Source organism: Aulonocara sp. 'chitande type north' Nkhata Bay, linkage group LG4, assembly GCF_057382095.1.
Source record: "Aulonocara sp. 'chitande type north' Nkhata Bay isolate Kocher_YH1m ecotype deep benthic linkage group LG4, A_spYH_male_GT1.1, whole genome shotgun sequence".
Lineage (NCBI taxonomy): Eukaryota > Metazoa > Chordata > Actinopteri > Cichliformes > Cichlidae > Aulonocara > Aulonocara sp. 'chitande type north' Nkhata Bay.
The window spans coordinates 33,455,825-33,468,718 of NC_141347.1; the positions used below are offsets into that span (position 1 = coordinate 33,455,825).

At 39.5% G+C, this 12,894-nt stretch overlaps 2 protein-coding genes across 2 annotated transcripts; both read right to left on the reverse strand.

Moving 5' to 3' along the window:
• Positions 1-1,249: 1,249 nt before the first annotated feature.
• Positions 1,250-6,670, reverse strand: ifi35 (interferon-induced protein 35). Its single transcript, XM_086290062.1, has 10 exons — positions 6,435-6,670; positions 6,080-6,106; positions 5,808-5,882; positions 4,313-4,471; positions 3,703-3,819; positions 3,473-3,617; positions 2,724-2,833; positions 2,456-2,639; positions 2,176-2,282; positions 1,250-2,042 (listed from the first exon to the last, which is right to left on the reverse strand). Exons 2-10 carry the CDS (start codon positions 6,092-6,094, stop codon positions 1,830-1,832), a joined length of 1,125 nt encoding a protein of 374 aa, XP_086146188.1. The 5' UTR covers positions 6,095-6,106; positions 6,435-6,670; the 3' UTR covers positions 1,250-1,829.
• Positions 6,671-7,971: 1,301 nt separating this feature from the next.
• Positions 7,972-11,560, reverse strand: rpl27 (ribosomal protein L27). The gene is made up of 5 exons (XM_086290064.1): positions 11,490-11,560; positions 10,914-10,996; positions 9,876-10,045; positions 8,374-8,484; positions 7,972-8,057 (listed from the first exon to the last, which is right to left on the reverse strand). The coding sequence occupies exons 2-5, from the start codon at positions 10,992-10,994 to the stop codon at positions 8,009-8,011; spliced, it is 411 nt and encodes a 136-aa protein (XP_086146190.1). The 5' UTR covers positions 10,995-10,996; positions 11,490-11,560; the 3' UTR covers positions 7,972-8,008.
• Positions 11,561-12,894: the final 1,334 nt, after the last annotated feature.

Sequence of the window (12,894 nt, forward strand, 5' to 3'; positions counted from 1 at the left end):
ATATTAATAATAATCATTTAATCAGTGTTTTGGTGATGAATTTATGATTTAAGCTTTGTGGTGTGACTGAAGGAACCATTAGAAGATGGGTACAATGCGGTGAGCAGCAATACTCAGGCTGTGGCGATCAAACAGATGCAATCCCTCACACTTACAGCAGCATCAGCAGCCTTAACAAGCAGTTGAATGTGTGCACCTGATAAAGTGGCTGGTGAATGTCTTTCATGTTATTGTGCAAAACCAATTCTAACAAGCTTGAAAGTCAATGTTTGCTGTGACCGCCTTTATTCCTCAACACATCCTGAACTGTCATAGGTGCGCTTTCTTGTGATTTCTTTAAGTAGTCTTCAGAATGAATTCTTCGGGCTTGTGGAAGGACATTCAGACCTCTGCAAGTTGTTCCATCCTGTCAAGATGATCTCATACGTCCAGACTGTGAGGAGGTCAAACCCTGATGCTTTCCAGATAGATCAAAACGTGGTACTTTTCTGTGTTTGTAATTCCATCAATTTTGACAAAATCTCCAAGACCACAGGCTGAAACCACGACAGAGGCTCCATTGTGTTTACAGATGGCTGTAGACGCTTCCTGTCGTACGTCTGTTGTGCCTCGTCTGTAAATACTGACAAAGATTAAACCAAATATTTAAAATTTGGATTCTTCACTCCATCAGATCTTTTGCCACAGATTTTCAGTCCAGTTCTTGTGTAATTTGGAATATCTCTGACTTTTCCCCCACTTTCCTTAAGAATAGCCTCTTCACAGCTGCTCATCTACAAGACGTTTGTGTCGAGGCTTCAGTGAGCAGTAGATGGACCAGCTGAAGGTCCAGATCTCTCAGGTCTTCTGCCAAGTCTTTGCTGGATTGTCTTTTTCCCTTAAAACATGGCATCTGCTGTCAGGGTTTTTTTTTTTATTTTGTTTTTCCCCTCCACTTTTTTTAGTTTGTAATTTTAAGGACAGACTGCATGCACACCATGTTTTCAGCTAAAAACTCTGGGAAATCCTTGTTGGTGCAAAATTACAATTTCGTGCTTGTCAGTTATCTTTGGCATCTTTTGTGGTTGATCTGAAAAAATGGGAACAAATTACTGTTTATGTGACAGGCTGCTAGTAACAAAGTGCCTAAAGACACGGTGTGAAATTGGCTTTATAAGTTGCCTTTTTATCTTTGATTAATTTAATTGGTCGGGGTTATCTGTCCACTATCAAATACAAGCGTGTCAAAAAGCACCAAATGTCCAAAGAGGATTTTCTCACAATTAACTTTTATTCTTTTATGAATACAATAAAATGGAGCCCACGACATCCAACAAGGCAATCTTCTTAAAAATAAGTAATTCAGTTGCTTTGCATTCAGAAATCCAGACGCTTCTCCAGTAACTAAAGATGGACGCCGCCATCTTTTTCACAGAAAGAAAAAAAATGAGATATGGCACAACTACTAAACTTTTTTTTTGTTTTTTTATATTTTAGCAGGAAAAAAACTTCATTTCATACAGTTTAATATTTTACATTTGTCTGCACTAAGACTGGAAATTGTTTCATCAGCAGTTTATGTAAATGCAATATAATCAAGATGTATTGCATGACTATAATACCACAGTATTTACCCAGGTTAAATACTTTATAGATACACTTTCACTTGAATCTCTGCAATCATAGAAAAATTACCACCCACTTTTTCTGACGCCAAAAATCCCCTTTGAATAATAACTTTTATAAATTTATGCTGACTTCCCTCAAACAAGGGACAAAAACAAGTTCCGGTCCTCATTTCTGGTAGATGATATTAACCCTGAACCTTTGTCCAAGCAGCAGTGGTGGATCTACTGTTCCTCATCCTCAGAGTCTGGTGTGACGCCTCCAAACACAGCAGAGGTGTGCTCTCCCAGCGGGTTGTAGAGGAAAGCTTCGATTTCTCCCCCGCCGTTGGTGTTTTTCTGGAAGTGGATTTCTAGCAGGTCCTGCAGAGTTTCCCGCTCCATGATGTCGGGTATTCCTGTCAGCATTACCGCCCGAGGACACTGCGTCATCTTGGTCTGATGGACGATCCACCACACACACACACACACACACACACACACACACACACAAAACCCTCAAATTTATTAAAATATATTTTATTAGAATTTCAGTAAGAGCAGATACAGATAATCTGATAAATGTGCTTACCTTCAGGTTTGAAATTTTCCCGTTGAGGAAAGGCGTCACTCTCACTGTGTGCTTCTTCTTTTGGACACTCAAGTCATGGAACTCATTTTGTACCACACGTTTGGCAACTAATACAAAAGAAACAGTCCATCAGCTGGTGGTCAACAACAACAATCCTGATTACTCTTTATATGCACAGCTCAGAACATCATAATCCACCAAACACAGAGTTATTCTTGTCTCTGAAGTTTCATTTAAACAAACTGCCCTGTGACATGAGGGTAAAATATTCGATGCTCACTGTTGTTCTCCGCAAACGTGAGGACCACCGTCTCAGAGTCAGACAGGTATTCACAGTCCGCCACCTCACCGCCTCCATTTTTAGTTTTGGAGAAATGGATCTCCAGCTTGTCCACCAGAGTCTCGGTCTCCATTCTGGGCAGGTTGGAGATTAAAATACGCTGAGAAGAAACCTCAGAGTCGATCTGCGGGAACAGACGGGACACGTGAGCAGATCAGCTAAACCTGGGCCGACACCGTCTTTGATTCGCTGTGGTCGTTTGTTTTACCTCCACCAGCTTGGGCAGCATCAGATGAACCGGCCTGGCCTCCACTGTGATGCTGCACTCTCCTCCCAGATCCACCTGATGCTTCTTCAGTTCCAGAATCTTCCTTGCCACTGGAAAATGAAACAGAGAGATCCGGAATTTTAAATTTAATTTATATTTTTGAAAATAGCCGAAAGTGATGATGAGAGCCTGAAGATTCATCTTGCAGATTATTTATTTCATTTTGGAGCCCTAATAATCTAATAATAAAGAACTAATAATTTTATTTGGCTCCAGTTTAAAGCCAAATAAGCTGCAAAAAGCATCTTCCTGCTTGCAGCTTAGTAGCTGGTTTTGAAAAGTGACATTAGGCCCCCTAGTGGCTCAGTTTTGCCCTGCAGCTGAAGGTAGATAGATTTATCAACATACTTTTTGAATTTTTCTGTTGAATGTGGCACAAAAACGTGAGTGCGATCCATCTACCTGCTGTTTAAGCCACCTACAGAAGGTTAAAGGGGGAGGAGCTAAAGCAGCTTGTTTAATTTAGAAGTCCTGCACCAAACCCCAAAGTAAGAAAAATAAAAATTATTTTGAACAGTAAATCACGCAAAGCTCCTCCGGTACAGTGCATGAATAAAAATATGGAAATTTGCATTTTAATACTTTATGCACACTTTTTAATGTTTCTGTTAAAAATAAGATCTAATCACCTGCTCCCTTTTAACAAACGCAGATAAATCTGAACCACGCCAGTGCCGGCAAAAACTCACCGACTTCCTCCTCGAAGGTAATCAGCGCCGTCCCGCCATCCATCGGGTAAACGATATGTGGCTTCATCTCAAACTCTTGCTTGTTGTTTGCATTTCCAGTCGCTCCCTTGAAGACCATGTCCCTCTCTGGTACAGAGGTGAACACCTGAAATCAGCAGGTACAGGTTAACGGGGTGAGGTCACGGCGTGTCGGGCTGCAGAAGGGGGTGTGTCTCATCAGGTTAACGTACGTCGGCCTGTTGCATCAGGTGCTTCTTATTGGCCTCTTCCTCCTTAATAGCAGCATTAGTTTCCTTGATCTCCGCCACCAGTTTGAGCTCCTCCTGCTTTAGCAGATCCAGCTCCGACTAGAAGACACAGAAATCAAAAAGCATTTAAGGTTTTGTGGGATTCTAATGTGCTGTTTTCTAGTGATTCAGTTTCTTAATTTACACTGTTAGGAAAGCAATTACAAGTATTTACATTCACTCAATATTAACAATAACATGTACTATTTTGTTAATTGTTGTTTAATGCCATTGCGTTGCTTGTCCTATTGTTAATATATATTTTTATGAGTTATTGTCACTTAAAATTTTCCATTTCATATTTAACTCCCACCTTGTTTTCAAAGGCGCAACCTTAAAATTCATGGAATAACTATTATCTGTCCTCTTGACTCCTTGTTTCCTTCCTGTTATTGAACCTCTGCCATCTGACCAACATTTTTCCCTTGAGGGGAAGTGCAGTGAGGAAATTCCTTGGGTTTTACTCTATACTTATTCGCAGTGCTTTAAATGGTGGTGGAAAAACTCAGAGTAACACTGAGAAATAAGCATGTTTATGTCACACATGCTTTACCTTTTCATTGGCTAGCTGGTCTCCGTAGGAGCGTTTGTCAGCTTCCAGATCCTGGGTCAGTTTGTCAGTGCGGTGTTTGAACTGCTGCTTCAGATCTCGCCGGTCTTGTATAGTTTTAGTCAGCTCCTTTGTCTCCTCCATCAGCTGGTCATACTTTTTCTGTGGACACAGAGGGAGAGCTGAGTCCAGGCTGTTGTTATTATTGATGTCTAATCAGCATGACATGTAACATCTCTTTAAACACGAACTTTTGTGGTTGTATTTTGTGCAGAACAACAGAACAACTCTTCTCGGAGTTTAATAAATGTTAAAACAGTTATTTTAATAACACATAATCTCTTCTGAGTTTTGTTCTTCTGCTCCTAATAAATACAGCATGCTTATGCTGTGTATATGTATTTCAGCCTTTATTTAACCAAAACTGAATCTGTGTGTGAGCATTCAGCTAAGATAGACAGCAGCTCAATCTGCAGTGTTTACAGAACAACACACACACACCTTTAGTGGAAGTGTTTCTGATTTTAAAGCTGAACCTATGGTCAAAGGCAGGACCTGGACAGAGACATGCAGTGGACCTCACACACCTGCACATTCAGTTTTCTTTTCACCCGAGCGCCTGCTGGTTATTGTAAACATTTCTCCTGTTTTGTGTTAAAACACCAGAAACAGAATTGCTGCTCATCTCATCAAGGACATTACTACACTGTAGTGCAACATACGTTAAAGTCTCCTTTACATTATGTCTACATTATTATACTCTTCCATTTTTGACCCATTAAGCCATGAAGGTTTAATTAAATTGTATGATTTCGTGATAAAAGCGTGTTCCCTCCACAGCGTGGATGAACGAGAACTTGGATTCAGAATGCTAACTTGCAGTTTTTTGAGAAGTTTGATATACGTTTGTGATCATATGATGCAAAATGTGCACTCCTGATCTTTCTCGTAACAGTAAATAATATTCCCAAAATGTCCAGGATGCAGATCGGGATTGACTCCAGAACTTTAACCACTTCTATGTTTGGCGACACCACCCCTGTGGTAAAATGTTCATGCAACCTCTTGGGTAATAGTGCTCCATACTAAACAGAACTAATCACACAGCCTCTTTAGTGGAGGTAGAAATCACGAGATCGAGAACTGGACCTGACAGAGAGCTTTCTCCCTACTAGAAATAGCAGTTTTAGGAAGTCAACATGCTTACAGCAGAAGATAAAAACATGAAACTTGTGTACGTTTAGAATGCCTGTCTCAAAATAAAAAAGGTTTTTAGTCTGTTTTTTGAATATACACACATATGTAACTGATCTCAGGTCAGCAGGTGGCTTGTTCCACAAATATGGACCACAGAAACCGAAGCACCCGCAGCATACTTGGATCTCATTTTAGGACTGGGTTGTATTCAGAGACATATGAATAGTTTAGGAGCCCTGCGTGTAACTGGAGGTAAACTGCCCAAGTGTAATGAAGCCGCACTCATAAATTCTCAATGCACCTTGTAGTTTTTGATTGAAGCCTTAATCCCCTCCAAGGTGTCCTCGGATTGTGAATCCGGAACCAGAGAGAAGTCCTGAAACACAACATGGAGACACGGAATGCCGGAAGGTAAGTAAACGCCTACACTCAGGCTGTGTAACACAGTGGGTTAAATAGATATCTTTAACACACTTAATAAATGTTGGCAGGGAGAGCAGCATTACGCGTGTGGTTTAAAACGCTTTGATAATAACGACGACAACAACAGGAAGAAGCAAAACGAGCTCTCACCTCGTCTGACGACATAGTGAAAGTAACCTGGAAAAAAAGTTTACAAAACATTACAGATGTGACACACTGTCACTCACTTGAACAGCCAAATGAGGTTTTTAACAGAGGATCGACACAGACTGAGAGTCAAACAGCTAAAACACAGCTCAAGTAAACTTCACAACAACAAAATGTACCGCAGGCCTGCTTTAAACCACACACAGATGACATCTCAGTAAGTTGAATTACTCTGAACCTGGAAATAAATCACCTAAATCAAGCCTCTGATGAAAACTCCCACATTTCACATGAATTTGCGTGTTTTTATCAAGGTTTATTTCTTATTTTAAAAAAAAAGCAGCCGCAGTGAACCTACCTCCTCCCGACGATCACTGCTCTGAACTCACACTCGTTCTTTCAGTTTCTCTTTCCCCGCAGGAGGATCCCCTGCGTCTTTACGTATAATTAATGCCGCTTCCCACCAGCAGGGGGAGCTGCATCCAAAATAAACAAAACGCTGCATTTAATTCCTGTGGGAAATACGGAACCTTACATCAGCTGCGAAGCACTTCATGAGAGGAAAAAATAATTCAGATTCTGTTTTTGGAACATCTTCAAGTTTCCGATTCATTTAACTTCTGATATAAATAAATATAAATACACACACACACACACACACACACACACACACACACACACACATAAATTACGTCATATTTCCTTTTCTTTTATGTTTTAGCGGTGATGATCAGTCCGCACATGTATGCCAGCGTGTTTTTTAAAATTAATTATTAAATTACTTTTTTTATTTTATTTTACAAACCAAAGAGACAAATATATTTTTAAATATAATAATGTGGATGGTATTCGTTAGGGGCAAATCTAGGAACTTGAGAACAGGTATTGCAGTGCAGGCACGTTATGTCAGGATCAAAGCACACATCAGTCTGATCTGATGATTGCTGACAAATCCAGATATTTCCTGTATATTTTTATTGTATCTTTGTAAGAATATTGTTTCAGCCATTTTCATGTTTTTCAAAAACTTAAAATATTGTTTTTCACCCGTTTAAAGTTCATCCCCGCATCAATACACCTGTAACCAGTGATCAATTACTTCAATATTAAAATGTTGAACAAATATTCAATATTTAAGATTTCTCATGTGCAGTCAAGTTTCTTAAAATCAAAATTAGATTTGCCTGAAACTGCTAAACACTATACAAATTGTCTGATGAGCTCTGATCACAATACAACGTACCAACAGCTAAATGAAGATTTTCTATCATTGCAGTCTGCCTTTAATTCAGATGCTTAAAAAAAAAAAAAAAAAAAAAGCAACCACATCTCACTGCCACATTCATAACACCCTCATTGAATGTTCAAGTATTCGAGCCATACTCCTCTGAAAGTTCCCGAGAATCTTTCATGCTAAAATGTTCATTGAATAATTAGTCAGGCTTACATTTTGTTCAACCTTTAAGTTTGTATTTAGCTGTTCCAGCTGATCAAATTCACACAGAAGCAGCAGTGAATGATTTCTTTCAGCAGAAAATGTGAACTCGTGTCTGATTCCAGTATCAGTCTTGTAAAGTTCACATTATTGGTGCCGTTTAGTTCCAACCACTGTTGAAAGCAGGCAGTAAGATATCATACAACCTGTTTCAAAGATTGAAAAAAGGTGAGTGATGACTTTGTGCCAAGGTCAGACATCTGCACTACGTTACAGGGTAATTTGGTGCGACTAAGTCCTCGTAACCAAGAGTAACTCCGATTACTTTTTCAGCAGCTGGTGAATATTACAAGTCTATTTCCACAGTTTTCCAGATGGAATCCTTAAGAATATTTCATGAATTTTCAGTATGAGAAAACACACCCCACCCCACACAAACACGATGAGTCAAGAGTGAAAATCAGTTTTTAAACATTTATTTGTGAAACCGAGTGAATTTAGAATCTGAGCTTCTGGAAGAACCACTTGTTCTTGCCCGTCTTGTACCTGAAACAACAAACAGGAGGTGAAGTCATTTTCTCTGATCAAACAGAACAAACATCACTGATTACAATCTGGACGTGCACACACCAACTGCTTGCTAAGAGGAAATTACAAAATGTATCAAAGAACGGGTTTATTTTGATCATAATGGGATCTTTTTTCCCATGATTGTGCTGCCGCCGGACTTTTTGTCCACTTAACTCTACTTTACAAAACATACTCATTTTGAAATCATGAAAGATGTAACCCTGATGTACTTTATTAAAATTGAGACATAAATCCTCTGATGTTAAATCAAAAGGAAATCAGGGAGACTCACCTCTCCTCAAACTTGACCTTGGCCTCCCGCCTGGCTTTGCGTTTGAGAGCTGGATCCCTGAAGACATCCTTGTTCACAACAGTTTTGTCCAGAGGAATATCCACAGAGTATCTGAAGGAGTAAAAACATGTTAAAGACTTTTTTTTAAATTGACACCAATGGCTGACTGCAGCTCGCTCTGCTGAGCACCTTCATACCTGTACGATATGAACAATCAGTATCGCTTTACTAGCTTCCAGATTCATAAATTACAAATGGATCATAAACCTGCTCAATGTTCAAGTCGACGTTCTCCCTCAGCGTTGCATCAACTTTGTTCAACGTTACACTGAATCAGACACATCAAGCACTTAAGGCAGCCTGTGTGGGTGAAAAGCCACTGATGTCAACCAGCAACTAACTGCTGTTTGATAAAAATGACTCCTCTTGTTCAACATTCTTCTACAAATTACAATTTGATCACATCTTCGATCAACAGCTGAACATCACATATTCCTGCATCAGAGCATCAGCAGGATGACTGTCAGACCTTTTTATACCTCAGTCTAAAAATGAAAATCACTGGAACAAAACTATAACTGGCCCACGTTCTGAAAACCAGGCGCCAGTTAAGAAATAAATAAAAAATTAAGCAAAATCTCTTTTCGTCATCAAGATAAAGTTTTATAGTTTTTATAGGTTTTGAGCACCAAAGATGTCTGAAGAGCATCTGTTCAGATAAAGTGACAGCAGCGTTTAACAGACCTATTTATGTACTTAAAGGGATCAGTCATTTTACGGAGCAAAACAGCCGTCCTAAAAAAACAGAGTACTTTTTGCTTAAGTGGCTCGTTCACCCTGAAGTAGTAACAATTATTCAGATCAAACGCATAAGGCAAGTCAAGCATGTTGGTCGTTTAAAACAAGTGGATCCAAAAGCAGAAGAAGCAAAGAACAGCTGTTAACAGCTGGAAAGGACAAAAAGCAACAAAAACATCTCCAGTAATAAAACTTTGATCTGAAGACGCCACACATTCCAACTCTCTGCTTAAATAACTGCAAGCAATATAATATTTAAACTTCTAATGAATGCACAGTTCAGATTCAGACACGCACTGTATTTATTTGCACCTCACCGAGTTTGATGGGTGGATTTATGAATATGAGACTCACAGAAACTGTCATTACACAAGTTTCACAATATTGATTATCATTGATTATCTGTAAATGTCTTCACAGACACATAAATAATAATGGGAAGAACACCATGTCAGATTTCAGCCCATAGATTTGATTGGATTTTTGAAAAAAGAATAACCAGCCTCCTCGATTAAACTCAAAACATTTAATCAACCAGATGTTTTTAAAAATGACAGCCTTTCTTGATTTAGCATTAATAATATGGTATCCAATCATGTTACAGCTGTTGGACACTTTTTATAAGACATTCCAAAAGACTTCATCTGTCACCACCACTTTATTTTCTTTACAGGAAAACCTAATTATGTCAATGAGACACTGACCTGGTGGGCATGAGGTGGTTGTAGTTGAACACCTTAACGAAGGCCTTGATCTTGGACCTTTTGGCGATCTTCTTCTTGCCCATGGATGTGGTCACCTTACGGGGATAGCGGTCGATGCCGGCGACCAGAGCGTGGCTGTAGGGGCGGTCAGCGGTGCCATCATCAATGTTCTGCAGGCAGACATTAGCAGGAGGATGTGACATCAGAGACACGAAACACAAGACGAAAAGCTGAATTACCACCGCAGTATGTATTTGAAGGCAAAGAAATGTATCAGTGTTTCCCCACGTATCAGTTTTCCTTTAATGTGCTGCCCACCCAAGTAAAGCCAGTTAGAGCAGTTCTGGTGAGTTACCCAGCCTTTTATTTTATTTTTCTTTCCACCTGAGGGAATGACACCATCTGGTATTGTTATCAGAGTCAGTATACTTTTTTTAATCCCAAAGGAAATTATGTAAACTCAGTTTCTTCCCATCTCATGTTTTCCCTTCCAGCTGGTCAGGTATGTCGTAGCATTCCAATTATCATTCAGCTACCTTAACTATGGACTTACGCCAACTTGACCATCTTAGAATATCTTCTGAAAAAGAGATGCCTCCTTCCACACAGCACACACGTGTGTACAAATCCAAACACTACTAAAGCAAAGTCAGTTTAAGCAAGGAGCTTGAGCTGTGCTCCACAGGCAACATGCTCCCCAGCACCCACAGAGATATTTACTCACCACTTTCTAGTTTTACATCCAATATATATACATGAAGTGACGAGCTCTGAGCACAAAGCCCAACTGTAGTTATAACAAAACGTTTGTAGGCTGTCTTACTGAAACACATGGGAAACACATAATACACGGACTGTAATAGGACTTATTTTCCATCCCTCATCGCATGGCCTGAATACTGTATTCTTGGAAATTCAACATGCAGACAAATGGCAATTTGGCTTTCAGATGGACAACTCTGGTAAGAGCTTGGTGTGTACATATTCAGGCACATGTGCCATACAATCAGCAAACTCCCAGAAGCTCTTCGGTCTTACCTTGACGATGACAGCTTTGCGCCCAGCGTAGCGTCCAGCTAGGACCATCACCACCTTCCCAGGCTTCATGAACTTGCCCATTTCTGCCAGAAAGAGAGGGCACATTTGAACTCAGTGTCAATATCATATCAAACCCGTCAATCCGCCAACACGTCTCCAAGTCGGCCTCTCGTTTATGCTACATTAGCATTAGCTTTCAGCTAGGCTAACAGCTTTCAAGCAGTTTTCATTTTAATTATTTTGCTCGGACACATTATTAAGTGCACCGCATAAGCCCCTTTACTTATAGCAAAACGAATACAGCTCAATAAGATGCCTACACACATAAACAGTCGGTTCAATGGGACTCTGAGCGTCTACACATCAAGGAAGCTGCCATGTTGAAAAGAGCACAGCTGGGGACGAAGCGCTGCGATAAATCTGCTCATTTTCTTTCTTTAGCAAACAAAATCTACAAACTAACGGCCACATCTGAACTAACAGAGTCGGTGCCGTCTATGTATCATGAAAAAAATGATAAAATTAGGCGCATTTGGAGCGATGGATGAAGATTGTTTGAAGGGAAATCGCACTCACTGATGCTGTTCTACGGCCACCGCTAACAGGAAAGGAAGTCCACAAGGTTTAGCTGAACTTTGACCCATCGGTCTGCCTACGTCACATCCGTAAGTATCAGCAAGCGAATGTTTTTTTTGTTTATTAATTTTTATTAAACAAAAAATTCACCAGAACTCGATCATTAAATAAAAGTTATTATTTTAGCACTTCTTTTTAAAAATAGGAACCTAAAGAAAAAAGACACTAGAGGTGGATTATTACCTTATTTCAGAGTAAAAAAAAGACGTGGGACACAGAAATGTTTCAGTCGGTGGCATAGAGACTCAGTTATGAAATCTAAATAAAAAAAAATAGTGTAATTAGGGTAACAAGAAAAATCAGGTAGATTTATTATTATTTTATTATTTGCACCATCTGCAGCAGTATTCGGTCCCCCGACAGTCATCCACATGCTTTACTCCATTAAACCTTGTGTGGTGTTCAAATGTTTGTTACTCAGATATTGTTGGCGGGTCTGGTGGACCCAAGACATTGCTGAGCTATTAAATCTATCCACCCATAGCAATTTATGTACAAATACAGATTTGTACTTATTCCAATTGCAAGCAACACAGATCACATGCTGGTTATTATTTGGTGTTTACTTCTCTCCTTTTATGAAGATAACTATTTTGTTTTCTTTCTTATCTAATAAAGATGAAAGCAACCATGTTCTAAAAACTTCATCATACTGCCTTGTAAAGTCACTGAACTCTCGGGGCAGACAATCTTAGGTTATGCATCACCCTTGATTTGCTGCTGGGACTGAGTATGAGAAACTATAGATCCTTCCCATAAGACAGAGGGGTAAAATGTGCATTACAATTATTGTTGTTATCCATGAATTTTGAAATTTACTGCTTTACAAAAAAGAAGGAAATAGCAAGAATTTTGACTTTTTTCTCAGAATTCTGGAAAAGAAAAAAAAAGACGTGCCCCCTTTTTTCCCACTGGCCCTAATCCTCTTCCATTCATACTTGGTTCAAATTTGTGTATAAAAACATAAAATTAGTCTATTTTCCTCATAAACAAGAACATCAGTTTTAAAGTTTTTGATAGTTTTCTAAAATATTTGTGTTTTCTTTTTCCCGTGACAGGTGCTTGAAATGTCACATTGTTTGAACATTGTGTGGGAAAAAAAACAGGAGCAGAGAGGCAAAGCACGCACACTGAAACAGGAAGCCACATATGAGGAGGACAGGGGGAAGGGGCACAATACCTCCACACTCACTGTATATGATCCCCAAGCCGAGTGGATGCAAAGTTTGGATGCAGTTTCACTTACTGGTGAAGAAATCATCAATCAGTAGGCAGAACTGAATGCATTCATGGTGGTTTATTGTAGGAGTTTGAAGGGAAACTGTACCATTAACTGCACAGACAC

Bases quoted from the DNA above. Each gene is read 5' to 3' on its own strand.
- rpl27 (XM_086290064.1), bottom strand. From the start codon at position 10,994: ATGGGCAAGTTCATGAAGCCTGGGAAGGTGGTGATGGTCCTAGCTGGA. The intron at 8,485-9,875 runs GTCAGTGTCTCA...TTACTCCTTCAG, and splicing joins AACCACCTCATGCCCACCAG to ATACTCTGTGGATATTCCTC. The intron at 8,058-8,373 runs GTGAGTCTCCCT...TTGTTGTTTCAG, and splicing joins AAGGTCAAGTTTGAGGAGAG to GTACAAGACGGGCAAGAACA.
- ifi35 (XM_086290062.1), bottom strand. The intron at 3,820-4,312 runs GTAAAGCATGTG...TGTGTCTTCTAG, and splicing joins ACCAGCTAGCCAATGAAAAG to TCGGAGCTGGATCTGCTAAA. The intron at 3,618-3,702 runs GTACGTTAACCT...TGCTGATTTCAG, and splicing joins ACCTGATGCAACAGGCCGAC to GTGTTCACCTCTGTACCAGA.